Genomic DNA, 21,965 nt, shown 5'->3' with positions numbered 1-21,965 from the left:
CTTCCTTCTCATTTCCCCCCAGGAGCTGTGACTCCCGGTGCCGTCACAGCTAGTGTGGCCCCTCTGTACAGCACCAGCCCGTTCCTGGCTGTGTCCTTTTATCTCCTGGGGACTTGCTAAACTGAGCTAATCCTGGAAACCGTGGCGGGTTCGCATGAGTGAAAAATGGCCTCAAGGGTGCTCCTGGCCAAAAACCAGGCTTGGACTTCAGCTTTTTTGGTGGAGATTGGAGCCACAGCCCTAGTAAAGTCTGGGGATTACAGACCCCAAGATAAACTGAGTGGGCCTATTAGGGACCCTCCCTAGCCAACAGGAGGTGGGGGCACGTGCTGCCCTCTCCATCTGCCCTGGGGCCAGTCCTGCTCAGGGGAGGCCCCCAACCTTAGGACCCCTCAAATCCGCCGATTTTAAGTCCTGAGCGGGATCGCTCAGGGAGACACCACAGCATGGTGTTGACTAGTGTAGGAGCCGGAGGCTGGCTGGCTGGCTAGCTTCATGTCCGAGATTTACTGCTTCCTCCTTATGTGTAAGTTGTTACCTAACTCGTTAGTCAAGTTACCTGACTTCGGTAAGCCTCCATTTTTCCTCTGTACAATGTAGCTAATAATAACACTTCCTTCATAGGGCTGAGGTGAGGATTAAATAAAATGAGGCATGGGACACTGGCTGGCTCGGTCTGCGGGACGTGCGACTCTTTTTTCTTTGGGTTGTGAGTTCAGATCTTTGGGTTGTGAGTTCAAGCCCCACGTTGGGTGTAGAGATTACTTAAAAGTAAAATCTTAAAAAAAAAAAAATAGTAAGATGAGACATGGGAAGGATTTAAGCCAGCACTTGTTGCATAGCAAGCGCTTGACAGCTTCAGGCTTTACTCCCGCCTCTCCCAGAGGTATGAGCAGAATCTACGGTCTGTTGTGATGGGCTGGGGCCCGAGGCCTGGGACCCTACGAAGTCCCCGGGGGGAGCAGGGGTGGGGTGGGCTGGGGCGGGGCGGACAGAAGCACGTCCTACCTCATGAGCGTGCTTTAACTTTGCACATGCACATCCGGTTCTGCCGGCTCCCAGCCCACTGCCCGGAGACCCCTGGGAGAGCTGGGAAGGAGTTGTTCCTCCTGCGACGTGAGAGGCTTAGGCGACACCAGGATTATCCCGAGGTGGGGAAGCCGCCTCGTTTGCCCGGACACCCTCCCTGGGTCATTCCGGCCACCGGCGGTCTGTGAGCGAGAGAGCAATCCGAGGACATGTCACATGGGGAAGCTGGTGAAAGCAAGTTTTCGGGAAACAATAAATGAAAGAAAAACATGTTTTCTTTGGCGCGCTCGACGAACGAGGCTCAGATGGGGCTCTGCTGCCAAACTCCGTGTGTGAGGAGGGCTGGCCCTTCTAAGACGCCCTCTTCTGCATCAGCTGCCCCGGCCTATGTGTTCGATGGCTGCTCCTCTGTGTCGCCACCTCTCTGCAGCCCGGGAGTGGCCCAGCTCCAGGTTCCCACGTGCCGACCACCTCCTGAGGCAGGCGGGCCAGCCAGGGGCCATACGCTGGCCCACCCCACGCCCCTCCAGAGCTTTCTTTTTCAAGGAGGTCTTTGAACACAATGAACTTTCGCCGTAACGCGCGTCCCCCGGCCTCCCCGATGTGTCCCTTTGAGTTGGGACTTTCGGAAGCATATTGCTTCTCAACTTCGGGGTGATTAGAGGGCGATCAGCGCTGGTAAGGTTGCCCTTGCAGAAGGCTGGGGGCCAGGGAACGTGGGGTTTTGGGGGCTCTGGGGGAAGAGCTCTGCCCGTAGAAAACTCCGATGGGCAAAAGAATCCCCCCTTCAGAAGTGAAAGTTACATGTACCTGTTGGGCAAAACGAGTCGGTAGTGAGTAGATAACGTAGCTGAGCCAGAGGGAGGAGTGATGGAAGCTTGGTGGAGACAGATTTCAGCTCCCTGGGGGAAAGAATCTTCTAGCAGCTAGAGCTGTCCAGTTGTTGGTAGGCTTCCTCAGTAGGTAGTGAGCTCCCTGTCACCTGAGTGTGCGAGAAGTAAAATGGCAACCTGGTAGCCACAAAGCTGTCATATGCATCAGGAGTGTGTGGGAGTCGGAGGAGACAACCGCTAAGCTCCCACGCCCAGGTGGTCTAATTATAAACAGCAGGTGTGACTTGTCACCCCCAGACATGGACGAATGCAGCTTCTCTGAGTTCCTCTGCCAGCATGAGTGTGTGAATCAGCCCGGCACGTACTTCTGCTCTTGCCCCCCTGGTTACATTCTGTTGGATGACAACCGGAGTTGCCAGGGTAAGGCTGCCCAGGGGGACCTGGCTGGGGGAGGTGTCAGGTGGGGCTGGCTCAAGGGGTCACCTGGGGGTCTTCACCTGGGGGAGGTGGCAGGGATGAGGGCAGGAGTAGGTTCCGGTGGCTCCCAGAGTGGCAGGCTGTGGTCAGGCTGTGTGGCCCAACCCCACCCCCAGGCAGATCTCTGCATCCCCAAGACTCCTTGTGGCCTGGCCCCTTCACGGACCACGGTCCAGCCCTTCTCATGGGCCCTGGAGGGCAGCCCAGTTAGTGTTTCTCTACTGATTTCCTAGAAAATGGATGGCAGGGGAACTTCACACATCAGACTGCTGTGTCCCCCAAAGGGTCAGGACCCCCAGATGGTGAAGGGGTAGGTCTTACTCTTCAGATTGGCCACTTGGGCTGATTCCCAGCCTCATGGTCACCCCGTGGGGCCAATGGAGAGGCTGGTGGCTGAGCCGTTGACCCATTTCAGCCCCTTGAATCTACCTTACTGGAACACCAGGCAAGAATTCTCCGCAGCCAGGGCTGGGCAATGGAAATATAAAGTCAGCTACAAAGAGGAGCCACACAGCAATAGAAAATAGGAAAAACTACTTATAAGAATGTATTTTATTTAATGCAATACATCTACAATATTATCATTCCAACATGTACTCCATGCAAGAACTTTTGAAGAGATATCACTTTCTTTTTTGTACTGCGTTCTCAAAACCTGTGTGTATTTTCCACTTCCAGCACATCTCAGTTCGGACTAGCCACCTTTCAAGGGCCCAGTAGCCACACGTGGCCAGTCGCTATCGTGGTGGACAGAGCAGTTCTCTAGTAAAGACCCAGGCCACCCCACCCCCGACACCTGGCCAGGAGCCCAGCACCTTGGAAGCACTGTCCTGCTTCAGCCCCTTGTCTACCCCTCATTTCAGATATCAACGAGTGTGAGCACAGAAACCACACGTGTAACCTGCAGCAGACTTGCTACAATCTGCAAGGGGGCTTCAAGTGCATTGACCCCATCCGCTGTGAGGAGCCTTATCTTCGGATCAGCGATAAGTAAGTCATTTGGGAAATGGGAATGTGATGAGGGGTCTGGTTCAGCTGCCTGTGTGGTGGGAAAGGAAGGTGCCCCTGCCAGGGAGTCAGGATACTTAGCCTCTTGCCTGCTGGACACACACACACACACACACACACACACACACACATCTTCTGTCCTTCTCTCTTCCTTTTTTTTTTTTTTTTTTTCCTATTTTTTTAAGAAAGAGAGACAGAGCGTGAGCAGGGGAGGGGCAGAGAGAGAGGGAGACCCAGAATCTGAAGCAGGCTCCAGGCTCCCGGCTGTCAGCACAGAGCCCGATGCGGGGCTCGAACTCATGAGCCATGAGACCATGACCTCAGCCGACTGAGCCACCCAGATGCCCCGGGCCCTCCTCTCATTCAGTCACACAGTTTCCCCCCTGAGCAACACCCACTCCTTGCGCTGGAGACAAAGGGATGGACCAGACACACCTGCCGTGGCCTCTAGGAATACAGCATCTAAGAGCAATTTGTGGCTTACCCATGCGCTTCCTGCTCTGAACAAAAACTGGACAAAGAGGATGAAGCAGGGGCAGGCGGGTCCGTTACGGACAGTTCAGCTTGTTGCTCAGAGCCGTGCTTCTAGCGACCCTTTGGTGTCTGGTTCCAGGGTCCTACGTGGCAGAGCAAAGTGTCCACTCTCTCTGGTTCTCTCTGGGGTCCTCCAGGCCGCGCTTGTCTGGAGCCAGGGAGTCGACGGCTTCAATGACAGCACTGAGCTCGTGCTGCCCGTGAGGTCCCTGGCGTGCCGCTGCAAGCTGCCTGCCTCCAGGACCCATTTCGGCTGACTCCAGCCACCCCCTTCCAGCTCATTTCCTCGTTCGTGGTCCTGTGCTCCTGCCAACCTGAGCAGGACTCGCCCTCACCTTTACCCACACCCTGGAACGTCCAGCCTCCCGCCTCTCATGCACCCGTTTTCTGCCCTACGGAAGGCGTTTCTTCCACCGCCACATGGACAGATCCGCCCCATCTTCCAGATCTCAGCTCCAGTGCCATCTCCTGCCCAGCTGTCTGTGATCCTCCTCAGCTGCCAGCCATCACGCCCTCCTCCGGGCTTCTTAATTTAGGAGGCAGTTCTTTTCTGTGTGACACGTGACCTTTTCAGGGGCCATTCGGGCACCCGGGACAGTTTGACTTGGCTATTTGGATCAGCCTTCAGAAAGCCAAGACTTTACAAATGATTTTCATACACCCCTTTATCAAACGTTAGTTGAGCTCCTATCACGTGGCAAACAGTACCAGGCATGATGGTTTTGCTCTTATGCTAGTGGAGGAGAAGGGCTTTCAGCCGGTTGTCGCATAAATGAATGCATAATCGTAGATTGGGATGGGTGCTGTGAGCAGGAGGAACGGGAATTTATAAAAGGAACATTGGGGCTGGAGCTGGTCTAGACTGGGGAGTCCAAAAGCTCCTCTGAGGAGATGCCATTTGGGCTGGGATGGGAAAATGAGTCGATGTAGGCAGAGACTCGAAGAGCAGAGTGAACAGCATGTGCAAAGGCCACAAGGCGGTGGTGAACTTGACGTCTTCAAGGAACGTCTTCAGTGGCTGCAGCCTAGTGAGTGAAGTGGGCAGTGATCTGAGGGAAATTGACAGAGGCCAGACTTTGTTCAGTTAAAAAAAATTTTTTTTTAATGTTTATATATTTTTGAGAGAGAGAGACAGAGCACGAGCAGGGGAGGGGCAGAGAGAGAGGGAGACACAGAATCTGAAGCAGGCTCCAGGCTCTGAGCTGTCAGCACAGAGACTGACACGGGGCTTGAACTCATGGACGGTGAAATCATGACCTGAGCTGAAGTCAGACGCTTAACCGACTGAGCCACCCAGGCGCCCCAGACTTTGTTCAGCTTTTACTCAAGTTATAAGGGGTGGCCCCTGGAAGATCTTCAAGCAGGACAGAGACAGAATCTGATCTTTGTTCGAAGACGGGCACTCTGGCTGCTGTGTAATGGATTGAAGGGAGAGGGACCTATTAGGAGGCCATCACAGAGGTCCAGGAGAGACATGGTGGTGGCCTGAATGACAGTTCTGTGACAGAGGAGATGGTGAAAGGTGGTTGGATCTGGACTATATTTTGGAGATCGAACCAACCAGTAAGTTTTGAAGATAGATCAGAAGTTTGGGGAGAGCAGCAGAAACAAGACAAGACTGACTCCCGGTTCCGCCCAGCAAGGCACATATCTATAGACCTCCCCATTCTCCTCAGCTCTGACTCCTAGAGGGGAAGTCTCAGGGATGAGGTGAGAGATGGGGGTGGTTAGGGAGAAATCAGCGGGGTATCTACAACAGGCATTCCTTGGTAGAGAGAGTCCATGATTTCATATGATGACAACACTGTTACTAGTCTTTCAAATTAGCTGCTCTGTATTAGAGATATTTGTGCCCGTGATTTATTTCTCCTACTAGAAGGTGAACCATTTGAGGTCAGGATCGTATTTATTATTGCAGTTCCAAAATGTCTGATGTTGTGCCTTAAACATAGTGAGTTCTAACTTGTTTGTCAAATGGAAAGATTAAGTCACGTTCTACCCAGACTGTGTTAAGTGCCATAGAGAATGTACAAGGACCCCCCAAATCCTGTCAAGCTAAATGGCATTTCTCACTTTTTAAAATTTCTTCATGAGTGTGTACGTCTGGGGAAGTGAAGGGCTATGTGACCAGGGACGCATTTTGCCAAATAAATACATGACAAATGTGAAGTGCATTAGAGAACGTGCCAGTGTTCTGAAAGGCAGACATCTAAGGTTTATATTCTGGTAGCCACAAGATCTGATTGGTCAGAATAGGCCATTCTCTAGGAAACAGCTCACGTACACGCTGGTGAGTTTTTACACCAGACCGAGGAGCAGAGAGGATCACCAGTGACAGCATTCAGATGATAAAAATGGGGTGGCCTCTTTTCAACGTTTTAAGTGAGGAAGTAGGTACAACGAGCATCTGGAAAGGATTTATCGCATTCTCAAATGATTTCCCTTCCCAACAGCCGCTGTATGTGTCCTGCGGAGAATCCTGGCTGCAGAGACCAGCCGTTTACCATCTTGTACCGGGATATGGATGTGGTATCGGGACGCTCCGTTCCTGCTGACATCTTCCAAATGCAAGCAACGACCCGCTACCCTGGGGCTTATTACATTTTCCAGATCAAGTCTGGGAATGAGGGCCGAGAATTCTATATGCGGGTAAGAGGGCATCGTCACCGTCTTTAACGATGCTTGTGTTGTCTAACCTGGCACGTGCTTCTAGAAACAGTTCGGAGAGCAGCCAGGAGGGGCGGGTATGAAGAGAGAAGAGGGGGTGGGTGGGAGTCAGGACTTCAAGGTTCAGATTCCTGTTACTTTCTAGATGGCTTTGTAAAAGCTGCTTTTCCCCCGTGGGCCTCAGGACCCTCGTCAGTGCAATGAGAAGTTAGGCCAAGATGCAGTCTTCCATCGTTCTCCTGCCTGGAGGAGTCACTCACATAGCCAGTTATCCATCCACTCATCTGAAGGTATTTATTACCTACTTCACACTTCCAGAAACTGAGAATATAGCAGTGAGCACAGCTTCCCCAGATCTCTGCCCTCCCGGCACTTACGTTGTGGTGAATATGAAAGCGTGCCTCACGGAAGTGGGCCCCACCTGTGTTGTGCAACTGTGGCTCTTTACATTTAAATGAATTATGATGAAATAAGATTAAAAAGTAGCACAAGCCACATTTCAAGGGCTCAGTGGTCACCTGTGACTGCTGTATTGGCTCAGATAGAGAACCTTTCTATCATCGTAGAAAGTTTGGATAGCACTGACTTATCCACATCAGGAGAAAATTTTTAGAATACACATCCTAAAATGTACTTGCCCCTTCTTTTTTTAAGTTCATTATTTTGAGAGAGAGCACAAGCTCGAGCCGGGGAGGGGTAGGGAAAGCATCCCGAGCGGGCTCCACGCTGTCAGCACAGAACCCAACGTGGGTCTCAAACTCACGAACTGCGAAATCATGACCTGAGCCACCATCAAGAGTCAGACGCTCACCTGACTGAGCCACCCAGGCGCCCCTCACTTCTGTGTTATACACGTATAATCCCGCACCCTTATGTTACTGCACTTCATCTCCTGCAGCCCTGGGGTGAATGTACCTCTTTGGATACCCCCCGGTTTAGAGCAATGTTTTTCACATTTCAGTGTGAATGTGGGCACTTGTCCAAAAAGTGGATTCCAGAGCTTCCTCTCCGGAGAATCTATCTCAGAAGACCGTGGTTGAGGCCTAGGATATCCACTTCCTGTGGTTACTATGACAAATTACTCCAACTCGGTGGCTTAACCCAACAGAAATTTATTTTCACAGGGTTCTGGGAGCCAGAAGCCTGTAATCCCGTTCACCGAGCTGAAACCAAGGTGTCACAGAGCCATCTCCCCTCCAGGGGAGAAGCCATTCCTTGCTTCCACCAGCTCCCGGCACCTGCCAGCATTTCCTGACTTGTGGCCACGTCACTTTAGTCTCTGCCTCCAGTGGTCACACTGCCTCAGGCTCTGTGGGTGTCAACCCTCCCTGTCGTGCTCTGTGTGTCACATGTGATCGGATTTGAGGCCAGCCCACATCATCCAGGATAATCTCCCCAGGGCAAGATCCTTAACTTAATCTCCTCAGCAAAGGTCCCTTTTCCTTATAAGGTAACAAGCACAGGTTCCAGGGATTGGGGCCCGATACCTTTGGGAGCCTTCAGCCCACTATGCCCAGGAATCTGCATTTGTAACGAATGCAGCTTGTGGTCCTCCAGGGGCATCGTGGGGGAGCTATGGGCCCATGGAAGTTTGCCCACTTTGAAGGGAGCCAGTCGCAGTCCTGTGAAAGGACCCTGTATCTGAGGTCTCTACCTCCCTCTCCCTATCTCCTGGCCGAACCTTGCACTCCTTGCCTCTGGGGCTGCGACTGTCTAAAAACAGGGACGTCTCAGAAGCAGCGGTGAGAACGGTTTCGAAAAGGTTCCAGGGGCTGGTATCATGCCTGTATCCTCACTGATAGTTTGTGGCAAGACCCCCGCGGGACCGGGTCACGTGTGTAACTCAGTCAGCGGAGCCAGCATCTGTAGGCCAGTGCAACGGGGTCAGAGGCTTTGGAAAAAGATGGACTGAGTTGAAGGCAGAGGAACTTCTGTGAGATGAGAAAGACAGAGCTGTGTTTATGTCTGTCCTTTCGCCGCTGTCCAGCAGAAACCCATATCTGTGAGCTGCTGTGGCCTTGCTGCCCTCGGGAGCGCAAGCCTAGCCCACCGGCCTCCCGCAGTTTGGCCTCTGTCATTTGTACAGACACAGCGGGTCCCAATCATAGGGCACAGAGATGCCCCTTTGGGGGATTTAAAATTCCATCACTGATTCCACCTGCCTCGCGTTTTCCCTTTTCCCACGCAGAAAACAAGATCCTCAGAAGGGGACCTTGCCTGGGGGAGGTGTCGCTCACTGGAACACCACCTGCTAAAATCCCTATAGACCCAAACGTTCCCCGTGTGGCTGGCTTGTAAGAGGTACCCAGTGATGGTGAGGGAAGAAGATTGTCCTACAGGTGGCGTGGACGGGAGGGAGGATCCTTCCTGGAGGCTTCCTCTGGGACTCAGGTTGACACAGCCCCTGGGGGACCCTTGAAACCCACAAAGCCGAGCTGTATGCTTGCGCCCTCTCAGGACATTGAGTTGGGCCCTAATCCTTTACTATTTATTCAGAAGAGGATGTCAGGACTCTGAGGCTGAAGGAACTTAGGGACAGGGAGGTGGCTCCTGGCATCTCTGCTGGCTGCACCCGGGAAGAGATGCACAGGTTCCGTCTGGGGGCCCTGTGAAGCCATGGGCATGGGGCAGGAAGACAAGGAGAAATCTGCTGGACAAGGTGGGCCTTCCACACGTCCAGCCTCCAAGGCACGGCCCCATCATCAGGAGGCCGCACATCGTTGTTCTCTGTGGGCTCCAGGGCCAGGCTGGTCCACTTCATTCGGGTTCTACAACTCACCAACTCACCACTGTGTGACCTTGGGCCCATTACCTAACCTCTCTGGGCCTCAATTTCCACATCTGTAAACGGGGGATAATAATAGTATTTACCTTGGGATTAGATGAGATCATCTGCTTAGCTCAGTGCCTGGAACACAGAATGACTGTTTTGATCAAACAGGTAGGATTTGGCAGAGGTGAAACATTCAGTAACCTTTTTCTCACCTTGCTGGCTCCAACCTGTGCACACCTGGGTGATATCTAGGTTAATCCCTCGGACTGACAGGTTCTTTGAGTTACTATTGAATTGTCTCCTCATATCAAGTCTAATAAGCTGGTTTCAGTGGAAACGTCCACCTCTCTGTCCCTCACTCAGTGTTTAATGTTTCTCCCCTTCCTCTGCTTAGGGGTGGGGTGGGGGTGGCCCCTATGCCAGCTTCCTCTTCCCCTCCCCATGCTGACCGTGCTGTTTTAGGCTCCTTCTCCAGGACTGGGTGCGGGGGGTGCAGATAACGGAGGGGAGCGTTAGGGTGACGGGACCGGGGTCTTACTGGATTGTTGCCAGTAGGGCCCCTTGTTGGCTACAAGCCGCCCCAAACCTTTGCACCCTCTTTCCAGTGCTGTGTCTCACACAGACTTTCTGCGGGTGGGGAGGGGCCGCTGTGGCCTCGGCGGAGCAGATGCACCAACAGGCAGGTCCCCAGCAGCTCCTTACATCACCATGGTTCAAGGTATCCGGGCTGGCTGTCGTCTCTAGACTTCTCCACTGCTCTCTGCACTCTTTCTTCTTACTGTTTATTTATTTTTGAGAGAGGGAGAGAGGGACAGAGTGTGAGCAGAGAAAGGGCAGAGAGAGGAAGACGCAGAATCTGAAGCAGGTTCCAGGCTCTGAGCTGTCAGCACAGGGCCCGACGCGGGGCTCGAACTCACAGACCATGAGATCGTGACCTGAGCCCAAGTCGGATGTTTAACCGACTGAGCCACCCAGGCGCCCCACTCTCTCTCTCTGCACTCTTAAAGGACCCACATCCCTGAACGGTTCTCTCAAACCGCCCTCGTGCTTGAGGTGGGGGCTGGTGAGTGTCTTGAATGCCCCATGATGTTGAAGGTGAGAGAAACAGGTCTGGCTGGGCCACCGCTCTGCAAATCCGATATGGCAGCTACAGGAACTACCCCGACGGCAGCAAATCCTATATAGCGCTCGGCATGCGCCAAGTGCTTTCCATACAGTCCTGTGACGCGGCACCTGCGTGACCGTCCCGATTTTATAGACGTGGGCACCGAGGCACAGAGAGGCTGAGGGACGTGCCCATGGTCTCACAGCCAGGAAGCAGCCAAGCAGGATCCGAACCTGGGCAGGCCGGTATCGAAATCCATGCATACACTTACCTTCTCTTTAGGATGTGGGGTCAGAAATTGAGATAACAGGAAAGGGCTGCTTTAACATCTAGTAATAGTAGAAGGTGTTCAGGAAGGGTTAGTTATTTTGGACTGATAGCATTGTTTCTGCTGTGACGGCCGCTGTTTTTAGGACGCCGTGAGCTCTTGGGCTCTGGAGCTGGTGACAGGAGCATCATGCAGGAGGTGCGGCTTGGCGGCCAGAATTCAGGTTCTTCCACGCGGAAGGTCACTGCTTGTGTCGCGAGCACACAGCGGGCAAGCCACATGTGGCCCTGTGCACACACAGGCACGTGTGCTTACACACATGTGCCTTTCACAAACACAGTCGGCAGCCTGCCTCACCCTGAGCCCTGGACTGGTGACTGGCCTTGGCCAGGTGACTCGAGGACGCAATTAGGGCCGGAAGGAGGAGCATATTTACTCCATGAGACATGTGTGGATCAGGTGGCAGGTCCCCGGGCAGCTGACCTGCTGGCCGCGAGTCAGACGATGCTGTCCCACAGGCTGACTTAGAACAGACCCCCGCACGTGTCCGAGGAAGGCCAAGGAAACACACATCCGGTGGTCCGTTTGCACCCTGCCGCCGTTGCGGTCGGCTGCACGGGTGCTGGGCATTCGTTCTTCTTCCGTCACCGAACATAAATTCAGCACCAGGACGTATGCAGCCTTGGGCCAGGCGCCGAGAGTTCAGGAACAAACAGGATGTGATCTCTGCCCTTGAGGAGCCCACCCTGCTGGGGAGAGGGGGGCAAACAACCAGGCAAACATTGACAATGCAAAGTGGCGATTCTTCCTTGGAGTAAGTGCAGCGGAATGGTCCGGAAATTCAGATGTACTGAGACCTTGTCATAGGATGTAGAGGTCAGAGCAGGATTGGGGGGCCAGTGTGCTAGTTTGGTGACCTGATGTAATGTATGTCACCTACTCACACTGTAGGGTATGGGGATTAAATAAGAGATGTAACAAAATAGCCCAGTGCCTGCTTTCATACCCACTGCCCCCGTCATTGCTTCGTACCAATGACCACGAGCCTTGCAGGCCTCCCTCCCAAGGGCTGCCCACGGCTCAAGGTCTTCAGTCCTTGGCCTTTGTTCATGCAAACAGTGAAAGCTGGTGAGATATTCGTATACGTAAATGCCATGGGCATTTCCCTGTGTGGCTTTCCCTGTGTGGCTGTCCCTGTGTGGCCGGCACTGCTGGCCCAGTGCTCTCAAGTTTTGCAAGAGTTGACAAGGAAGTCTGAGCGATCCTCTGTGTAAGGACGCACCACTTGCGCTGATGCTGACGGGAACAGAGGGAGCGGATGCCAAGAGGAAATTGCATGGCTGTCAGGCTATTGATAGTCCAGGGGACAGGGGAGGTCCCGGTACCTGGCTGGCACCTGCCTGCCCGTCCCGCCCTTGTCATACTCTTGGGGATGTCGGATCTTTATGGGGAGCCCTCCCTTTATGGAGACAGATAACATACCTGGTGTGGCTTGAACTAGGCCAAGTTGCTTGATTTTGCAAGCCTGTTGCTTTCAGTTTCTGGGCACAGCGCTGGGCTCTGCGGCTTATAGGGAGCGATTGTGCTCTCTCACGCTACTTCCTCCCCAGGAGCCCACTCTCTGGCCACTGCCCTGACCCATGAGCATCTCTCCTAAAAGATGGTTCCAGGGAGAAGAAATGAAACACACAGCAGTCTCTTCTGATAATTGTTATGCAGTGAAAAAGGCCTGGGATTTGGGGTCAAGCCGCAGCCCTCCCCTTACCTGTCATGGGTGACCCCATGTCATGACTTAACCTCACTGGGCCTTGGTTGGCTTAGTTATAAAATGGGGAAATAATGAGACATACCTTTAGTAGGACAGGCAGGGTCCCCAGACTGGGTCCTGTGCTTTTAGATCAGCACTTCTCAATTATTTATTTATTTATTAAAAAATTTTTTTAACTTTTATATATTTTTGAGAGAGAGAGAGAGAGAGAGCGAGAGCAAGCAGGGAGGGGCAGAGAGAGAGGGAGACACAGAATCCGAAGCAGGCTCCCTCTGAGCTGTCAGCACAGAGCCCGATGAGGGGCTCGAACTCACGAACCGCGAGATCATGATCCGAGCTGAAGTCAGACAGTTAACCAACCGACTAAGCCATCAGGAGTCGCAGCCATTCTCAATTATTGATGTACCCGCAAATCACCTGGGGATTGTGTTACCGTACACATTCTGGCCCAGTAAGCCAGAGGTGGGGCTTGAGATCCTGCATTTCTAACCTGCTCCCTGGTGATGCCTGTGGTACTGGTCCAGGGACCACCCTTTGAGTAACAGAACCAGAACCTTTCAGCGCGTTTATAAGGATTAAATAAGTGCATTGCTGAAAACTGTGCCTCCCACGTGGTAGATGCTCAGTGGATGTCAGTCCTCCCTCCCTAGCTGCTCAAAAGTTTTAGAGAGAGATTCAGCGGAGGGAATCGGTAGGACTACAGAAGGGTCACAGAGTGCTGAAGCTGGAAGGGACTAGAGTGTCTAATGGGAGCTCCAGCAGGGACTGTACATCAGAACCAGTTTCCCCAGGCTTCATCCAAGCACCCACTTGAGCAGCAACTCTTGGAATGGGTCCCTGGAATTGTTAGTTTAAGAAAAAGTGTTCTGGGTGCATTGGCAGGTGTTGACTGGAGAACTACTGATCTGGTACAAACCCTCATTTTAATTTTTTTAAATGTTTATTTATTTTTGAGAGACAGACAGAGTGCAAGTGGGGGAGGGGCAGACACACACACACACACACACACACACACACACACACCCCTAATCCAAAGCAGGCTCCAGGCTCTGAGCTGTTAGCACAGAGCCCGACGCGGGGCTCGAACCCACGGACTGTGAGATCATGACCTGAGCCAAAGGCAGATGCTTGACCGACAGCCACCCACGTGCCCCTACAAACACTCATTTTAGAGGATGAGGCCCGGAGAAGCGAAGTGACAGCCCTGTGACAAGCAGTTAGTTCCATCAATTATTCCTTCTTTCATTCCAGATCTGTTCACTGAGCACTGACCGTGTGCCAGGAACCGTGCCAGGTTCTGGGGACACTCAGTGGTGAAAAACCTGACCCCCGTCCTCGCTCTTACAGAGCTCGCAGTCTGGCGGGGGACTCAGACAGCAAATGTAGACCAAGTAGGGTGGACGGCGATGGAAAGTAGAGTGGGTGCAGTTGGGGGAAGCAGAGAAGGCTCCTTCAGGAAGTGACATTTCGGGTGGGACCTGAAGGGTCGGCAGGAAAAAGCCGGGTGGCACGTGGGCAGAGGCCAGGGGAGAGCGTGGCGTCAGGGGATGCCAGTCCGAGTGCAGTGCTCTGGTGGGGGGGAGGGGCGCCCCGGTGGAGGCTGCCGCCAGACCACTCGGCCCTCTGCCCTGGTGGTCCTGTGGAGCACGACCGACCCACAGCTGTCCCCAACCCTCTCTGCCGTTGCTCGACAGCTTCTGGAGTCCGGCTCACCTGCCCTGTTAATGCCGGCCAGCCTTTCTCTAACCAGTATCCCTGGTTCTGTCCACAGCAAACGGGCCCCATCAGTGCCACCCTGGTGATGACACGCCCCATCAAAGGGCCGCGGGACATACAGCTGGACTTGGAAATGATCACGGTCAACACGGTCATCAACTTCAGAGGCAGCTCCGTGATCCGACTGCGGATATATGTGTCTCAGTACCCGTTCTGAGCCCCGGGCTGGGGTCTCTGACACTGCCTCTCAGCAGCACCCAGGGACAGGAGAAGAGAAGAAACGAGAGGGAGGGTGACGTGGGACAGATGTTACGCTTTTCTTGCTGACCGCCTCCCGAGGAGTCGGCCCCGAATGTCCTGACGCTGCCTGTCCCCTTGTAGACCCGTCGCTCTGAAGGACATGCTTCCCCAGTTCTTACGACGCAGTTATCGAAAAGTATTATCAGCGCCCTGACCTGAGATCGACGGTGATTTTTCAAGGCCTGTCAGTTTATTTTCATATTTTTCGAAGGAAATAGATTAGCTTCGCTGGGGTCTGAGTCCGCGTTCAAAGACTGTGAACGGCTTCCTGTCACCTCCTCCACGCCTTCTTGCTGTCTGTCGCTGATTGCTTCTTTGCTGAGGCCCGGATTGCTCACGGGGACGCGGGGTGTAGCTAGCTGCTTCTTGTATGCACAGAGAAGGCTGCGGAAAGAAACCACAGCCGGATCTAAGGGTTTTCACAGAGTCTATTTCAAAACCATGTGTGGTATTTTCAGCCACGAGAGAAGGTTTAGTTGTCCTTACATTTGTATAACTGTCTAATCCTTTCTTGTGCATTTTGAGTATTTTTTTTTTTTAAATAAGTGGTAGAATTCCTTAAGAAGGCCTTCAGACACATGTTATGTTCTGACTTCCCAAACCCAGTCTCCTCTCCATTCTACCCCAGTGTTTTCTTCGAGGACCCCTTACTCATGTTTTCTTTAGAATTTTTACCCAACTGGGCTGGAAGGCAGAGGTCTCTAAACTGATTAAATATTTGAAGAGATCTTGTGTTTGGTTCATTTTGACATCGTAGATGATTCAGCGTGTGGGGCTGGCTCTTCTTTGAACCCATTTATTGTGCACTGGTTTGAAAACTCCCTGGAGAGCTCCGTGGTCCTTTATAACTCAGGTACCTGATGGTGAGTAGGGGGCAGAGAAACGGAGGTGGGGAAGGTAAGAGGAAGCGTAACCTGAATCCTGTTTCGTTCATTTGAGAACAGTTGTTCTTTAACTGTTTCCTCTGTCATGTAGATTATTTCCAGGTACCCTTCCAGAGCCGAAATGTAGTCGCCTTACTTTATGATCAGTGGCCCTCAACCCTGGCCGTGTAGTAGGATGACTCGTGGAACTTTTAAGAGAAAAACCTGATGTCTTGGGCTTTGCCCCCAGAAATTCTGGTTTCATTGGTCTTTGGTAGGGCCCGGGCACTGACTTTTTTTTTTTTTTTTTTAATGTTTATTTATTTATTTTGAGAGACAGAGAGCAGGGGGAGGGACAGAGAGAGAGGGGAGAGAATCCCAAGCAGGCTCCTCACTGTCAGTGCAGAGCCCAACTCAGAGTTTGAATTCACACACCATGAGATCAAAACCTGACCTGAGCTGAAATCAAGAGCCAGGCACTTAACCCACTGAGCCACCCAGGCGCCCCCCGGCATTGACACTTTTAAAAACTGTAGTAAACAGCCAGAGTTCAGAGTGCACTGTTATAAGCCCTATAAAGAGAGGGGGACAAATATGGCCCAGCCTTGGTCACCTTGCCCTCAACATATTTTCAGCTGTTTGCAGGGCCCATTGCCCGTTTCCTGATCAGGGACTCTGGCTTTCCTTTCAAGAGTCAGAACCCCAGGCAGGGGACAGAGAGAGTCAACAGTGCAAGTCACGGGTTAGAGAACAGGTGGGGACAGCTGCCTTTGTGTCCCGTCCCAGGGGTTGACCTGAGGCTTCCGGAGGAGGGCATGTACTCCCTGATGAGGTTCAGTCCACAACACAGATGGACAGATATTCCCATTCTACTCGTTGGGAGCATATTTATTAAAGAACTACTGGGTGCCAGGAACTGTGCCTGTTCCTAGGATTAGTTGAAAGTTTCTTTAGCAGAGGAAATAGTATATTTGGCTCCCTTGCCCAGGGAGCATTTCTCTCACCCGTACTGCGCACCTGACTTTGCTCCCAGCTGTGTTTTTGTTTTTTAATTTCAAAGTTTATTTATTTTGAGAGAGAGAGAGAGAGAGATCCAACAGGGAAGGGGCAGAGAGGTGGGCGGTGGGGCAGAGGAGCCGAAGCAGGCTCTGTGCTGGCAGTAGAGAGCCTGATGTAGGGCTCGGACTCATGAACCATGAGCTGAAGTCGGACACTTAACTGACTGAGCGACCCAGTCGCCGTCCAGCTGTGGTTATTTTTTAATTAAAACGAAGCACAACCAAGCCCCTTCCTGTTGGGCAGCCGGTTTCCAGTGACGTTAACTAACAACATCGATGCCTCGGGTGCAGAGCTCAGAAGAATCAGGACAGGTTCCTAAAGACGTGCCAGCATGCAGGCCCGGCTCAGCTCCCTGCAGAGCGCAGAGCAGGAGGTGGCCCCGAGCCTGGGACTCCCCTCGTGTGGGCGGCTTAGGTGACGAGGAAAAGGTGTGTGTAGAACGCTGACAGTTTATGTGAGCTCGGCACTGGGCAGCTCTCAATTACCTGCTTCGGCTCGACACAGCACAAGGGTAAGGTTTCCTTAATGTCAGAAAAAGAAGGCAGGAAGGCTGTCTCTTGGTGATTTGAGGACCCATTGGTGTCAAAGGTGCCACATTTGGAACCGGACCCGAGTCTCTGGGGCTCGCATTTTATTTGTCCATGTCAAAACGTGGCTTCCTGCTTCTGAGAAAAAAAAAAAGGCACAGAGAGACTCATAAAAGCAGGCTGAAAGAGCTTCTTGGACCTCAGATCGCTCTTTCCAAACATGGCCTGATGAGTTCAGTGTAAATGAATCAGAAGCATGTGGGATCAATTTACCTTCAAATACACCGGGGCCTAAAAATTAAGGGACAAAAAAAACCGCCCTGGGGCAAAGTGTGTATTGACTGTAAGGCCCAACCCCAAACATTTGGGAAACCGTTCTAGAGGCTCCCAGAACCTGAAAAGCTGTCGGTTTCACCCACCCCTTGGGAAATCTTATTTTCACAAGATTGGGGATAAGCTTGCTCTTTGAATCACGGCATTGTGCTTCTCTGGAGTCTGATGGGGCTGGCTGTTCCCTCCGGCTCAGATACCTGGGCTCTCCATCGGGGTCGATCGTCAGCTTTGACCCATCCCCGAGCAGTGCTGAGAACTTGTTATATGAGCCCCGCTCCGGACTGCTCCGTCGGGTCCTGAAGGATGAAGGGTTCTGTGGTGGGAGCGGCACCGGATTAAGAGCGGAGACACCTGCACCAATCCTTGTGTTACCTCCTCATCTTCTGGGCTCGATATGGATGAAAACTTCCATTTAGCTGCCTCTAATTCTAAAGCTTGGTGATTCCTTGAAATGTACTTTGGGGATGACAGCCAGCATTTCCATTAAACTGCAATTTTAGAGTTTCATCGTGGCTTGCCAATCATAACATTTTCTAATTGGCACGGATTCCACCTACCTGTTGCCTCTAGGCCTGGGTAATGTACTTAGAAATGTTCTTAGGTAACTGTCTTGGCCCTTGGGGTGTGATTTTTCCAGATGGTGAAAACATTTAAGGAGGTCTGATTACTTCATTTGCGGTGGTTTTAGGTGTGTTTCTGTGGCCTGAGTGTTTACTGTAATGGGTACAAATTCTTCATCTGGGCGAGCCACCCAACTTCGGCTCCTCTAGTTTCTAGATTCAGAGAGGTGAACAAGACAGATCCGGTCCGGTCCATGGATAAGAGAGTTTCCCCAGGGTTACGCAGCCTGTGGAACAAAAGTGGAATACAATGTGCTAGGTACCTTTTAGCGGTGTCAACAAAATGATTTTGATTAGAATGTAATAATTACTAAGACATATCTACTTTACACAACAAAAAGTCTTCTTTTTAAAATGAGTTAATTAGTTAATTAATTTTGAAATTTACATCCAAGTTAGCATATGGTGCAACAATGATTTCAGGAGGAGATTCCTTGGTGCCCCTGGCCCATTTAGCCCACCCCCCTCCCCCAACCCTTCCGGCAACCCTCTGTTTGTTCTCTATATTTAAGAGTCTCTTATGTTTTGTCCCCCTCCCTGTTTTTATAGTATTTTTGCTTCCCTTATGTTCATCTGTTTTGTCTCTTAAATTCCTCATATGAGTGAAGTCACGTGATATTTGTCTTTCTCTGACTAATTTCGCTTAGCATAATACCCTCCAGTCCCATCCGCGTAGTTGCAAATGGCAGGGTTTCATTCTTTTTGCTTACACAACAAAAGTTCTTATGAACATCTATAGATACACATTTGACATTTAGCATAAAATGCCTCTGCTTACAATTGTTACATACATGGCAAGAAAACACAGAATCAATGCTGGGTGAAAATATTCTTTCTTTTTGATACGCTTTGTACTTTGAAACGCAATGTTTTCTTTTCTAGAAGAGAAAAAAAAGCAAACATTTTTTAAAGCTTTTCATTATTTTGGAATTGGCCAATGTTCATCAACCACAAACAAATACACAGATTGTTCCTTCTTACTGATATTTTTGTTCTTGAAGTTCTTAGTGTCTTTACTTAACAAATGGCTGGTATCTTCATTAGAATCCATGAGCAATTGAAGATTAAAGAAAAACAAAACAAACAAACAAAGCAAAACAGGACGCTTTAGGACAAAGGGAGGCCAGTAGAGGCAAGGTTTATCACTTTGGTAGCTCTTAGGGATGACAGCCTCCAGTTAGAATGTTTCACTTGCTAATGCTTCCTCCTTATGAATCTTTGCCTCCAGTCATCAGTGAAAAAAACCATCTGGGCAAGAAAACAGGTGTCAAATGGGTATGGCAGTAAATTGCCATGGAAGGGAATTCCATATTCTCAGGCAGTGACTAACAGCACCGTTTTCTGAGGAGTTTGGCATATTCTTGAGCAATGGTGTAAAATGAAGGCAGAGGTAAATTGTACATAGATGCAGACTGATGGGTCATTGGGATACTAATTTGTCAAGATTAATTAATTAATCACTACGGATTTAGAGCCAGAGAGTCATGGGACAGCTTGATATCGTTTAAAAGTAGTTTTTGTTTCAGGAGGATTGTTTTGGTTTCAACCCAGCCTTTTTTTCTAATTCTTGCAATCCAGCCTTCTACACAAGGTATCTGATGTTGCACAACTGACTTGTATCACAAGAGAGCAACTGTACTTAAAAACTGTGCTCTGGGGCGCCCTGGGTGGCTCAGTGGGTTGAGCATCCAACTCATGATCTCGAGGTTCATGGGTTTGAGCCCCGTGTAGTAGGGTCCACACTCATGGTGTGGAGCCTGCTTGGGATTCTCTCTCTCCCTCTCTGTCTGCCCCTCCCATCTCACTTTCTCTGTCTCCCTCAAAATAAATAAACTTAAAAATTTTTTAAAACTGTGCTTTAAAACAGGTACCTTGAGTTCTTCTGTGTTTTAATGTGCAAACCATTTATAATTTATCTGTAAAGAGGAGCATGGATTGCTGTTATATTTGTGAAATATAATATACCCTGTTCTTAAGAATTTTATCAAAAAAGCCATCATGGGTGCAAGGCCAGGCTATGGCATTTGCAAGTAACCTAGCTCCTTACAGAGACCTGTAGTCTTACATTTTTGTTTTGTTTTGCTTTTGTCTAGTTCCACATCGAAAAATACCCCATGGAGGTTTCCACTGTAAGCCTGGCATTTCCACACAGCCTCTTGCCAGTTTTTCTGAAAAGCAGACCTATGTATGGTCCAATAACACTGCTGAATTTTTATGTGCATGGGCACTATTGAAACTATAATCTACTTCCAGTAAAACCATGGTTAGTCAAGAGGATCTTTTCAGCTCAGAATTTATGCATAGTTGGGGAGAGCTAGACCCCCTTGCTGTCTGTTTTTTTGTTTTTTGTTTTTTGCTTTTTTCCTGTTGGGACTTTGGAATGTATTATCTTCTTAGGGTTCTCTGCACCATTAAAAAAAAAATTCTGTGACATCATTTTTCCTCCTAAAAGCCAGGGCTTTCCACAAGTAGGTGGTGAAGAGCTCTCAGGTATAATGCAAGAATTCGGGGACCATAAGGGACACTACAAAGGAGTGGATTGCCTCATTTGGAGCAACATGTCTAGATGGGGCAGGCCTGCCATGCTCCTGAGTGAGGTCATAGGCTTGGGGAAGTTCTTTGCCCTTCCACTTTCTCTTCCCAATTCTTCCCTGTCCTCTCTTCTCTCCCCTTGTCCCTTCTCTGACTTGTCCCTGCACCCCTGCCATTGAATCTCCATCCAAAGTTGGAAGGAAGTGGCCGAGGCTAGGTCCTGTCCAGTGAGAGCACAGCGGGGTCTGGGGGGCAAAGCACAGCAACCCCCCAGCTCCTCTTTAAAAAAAAAACTTTTGTAACGTTTATTTATTTTTGAGGCAGAGAGAGACAGAGCATGAACAGGGGAGGGTCAGAGAGAGAGGGAGACACAGAATCTGAAACAGGCTCCAGGCTCTGAGCTGTCAACACAGAGCCCAAAGTGGGGCTCAAACTCATGGACCACAATATCATGACCTGAGCCAAAGTCAGATGCTTAACCAGCTGAGCCACCCAGGTACCCCTCCTGCCTAGCTCCTCTTGACTTCTCTTCCCAGCACACAGAATTTCTCCCAGACTCCAGAACACCCTTTCCTGAACAGAACCGGATCTCCTTTTCCTTCTTCTCCTCCTGTTGTCCCTGCACAAAAAAAGGAAAGCATCTTCATCTGGTGATGTGACCCTGGGTCTTTCTTGCAGCTGTTTTTCATAAGGATTCATTTTCAGGGTTCCTTCTTGATCTCCAGTCTCTCCACTCTAGGGTCAGTCTCCTTTATTCTAACACCCCCTGTCCAGGAGCCAGGCTACCCCCCTCATTCCCATTAAAAAAAAAATCTTTCCATCTCTCTCTTGGTCCCTAGTCCATCATGGCACCTAGTAGCTGGACATAGCACCTATATTCTTCATGTAATCTGGAGCAGAGAGGCTGGGAAAGACTGGAGCCCCTTTAAATATGGGACGGTGCACAGTCTCCAGAGACCAGAGTCTCTGTGCCAATAACAACCCTTCACTTTCTTTGTAAAACGTAGTCTAGCACTCTTCACAGATTCACAGACTGCAGAATCATTCACCCAGACTACTCCCAGATGGTACATAGTGTGGTTTTATGGATAGTAGCCTTTAGTCAGGCTAATATATATCCTTGCAACGATCACCCATACACCACTTTTTCACAGTGGAGTTGATATCTGGCTATGACTTAAAGAATTCCTCAAGCATAGGGAGGGAAGGGCGCTGAGACCAGTGTGGTTGGAGCAGAGGATAAAGGGGCATGTGGATGGCAGGAAGCGATGGAAGTTGAGGTCAGATTTTTTTATGTCCCTGTTCATCTAACTGAACTTGGACTTTGTTATGGAGGCCAACACTTCACAGAACCCTAGTCCACAGAGGTGCTAACCAGGACTCTAAGACAAAAGAGTTCACTTGTTTAATAAGTTGAGGAATCTGAGTCTCCTCTTTAAAGACTGGCAAATGACATTAGAAAATGAAAGGCTCTGAAAAGTTCTGCAATAAAAGGAAACATGTTTACTTTTGTATGAAAGTTAACCAAACTTATTCACAAGGGATACATCTGC

At 50.5% G+C, this 21,965-nt stretch overlaps 1 protein-coding gene across 6 annotated transcripts in view; it reads left to right on the top strand.

Annotated features, from left to right (window-relative positions):
- The window catches only part of FBLN5 (fibulin 5), an 82,162-nt gene extending 66,957 nt beyond the window's left edge, over positions 1–15,205 (top strand). For 4 of the 6 annotated variants that reach the window (XM_040478040.1, XM_040478041.1, XM_040478042.1 and 1 more), the window contains 5 exons: positions 2,160–2,282; positions 3,203–3,329; positions 6,335–6,530; positions 6,733–6,838; positions 14,234–15,205. In XM_040478040.1, the coding sequence (XP_040333974.1) occupies positions 2,160–2,282; positions 3,203–3,329; positions 6,335–6,530; positions 6,733–6,838; positions 14,234–14,505 (824 nt within the window). In that variant the 3' untranslated portion in view covers positions 14,506–15,205. The remainder of the gene's footprint in view (positions 1–2,159; positions 2,283–3,202; positions 3,330–6,334; positions 6,531–6,732; positions 6,839–14,233) is intronic. The other 2 variants (XM_040478044.1, XM_040478043.1) reach the window with 1 other exon arrangement.
- Positions 15,206–21,965: the final 6,760 nt, after the last annotated feature.

This window comes from Herpailurus yagouaroundi, unplaced genomic scaffold, assembly GCF_014898765.1.
Source record: "Herpailurus yagouaroundi ecotype Mexico unplaced genomic scaffold, PumYag 141, whole genome shotgun sequence".
Classification (NCBI taxonomy): domain Eukaryota; kingdom Metazoa; phylum Chordata; class Mammalia; order Carnivora; family Felidae; genus Herpailurus; species Herpailurus yagouaroundi.
This window is presented reverse-complemented; position numbering and strand designations above follow the sequence as displayed.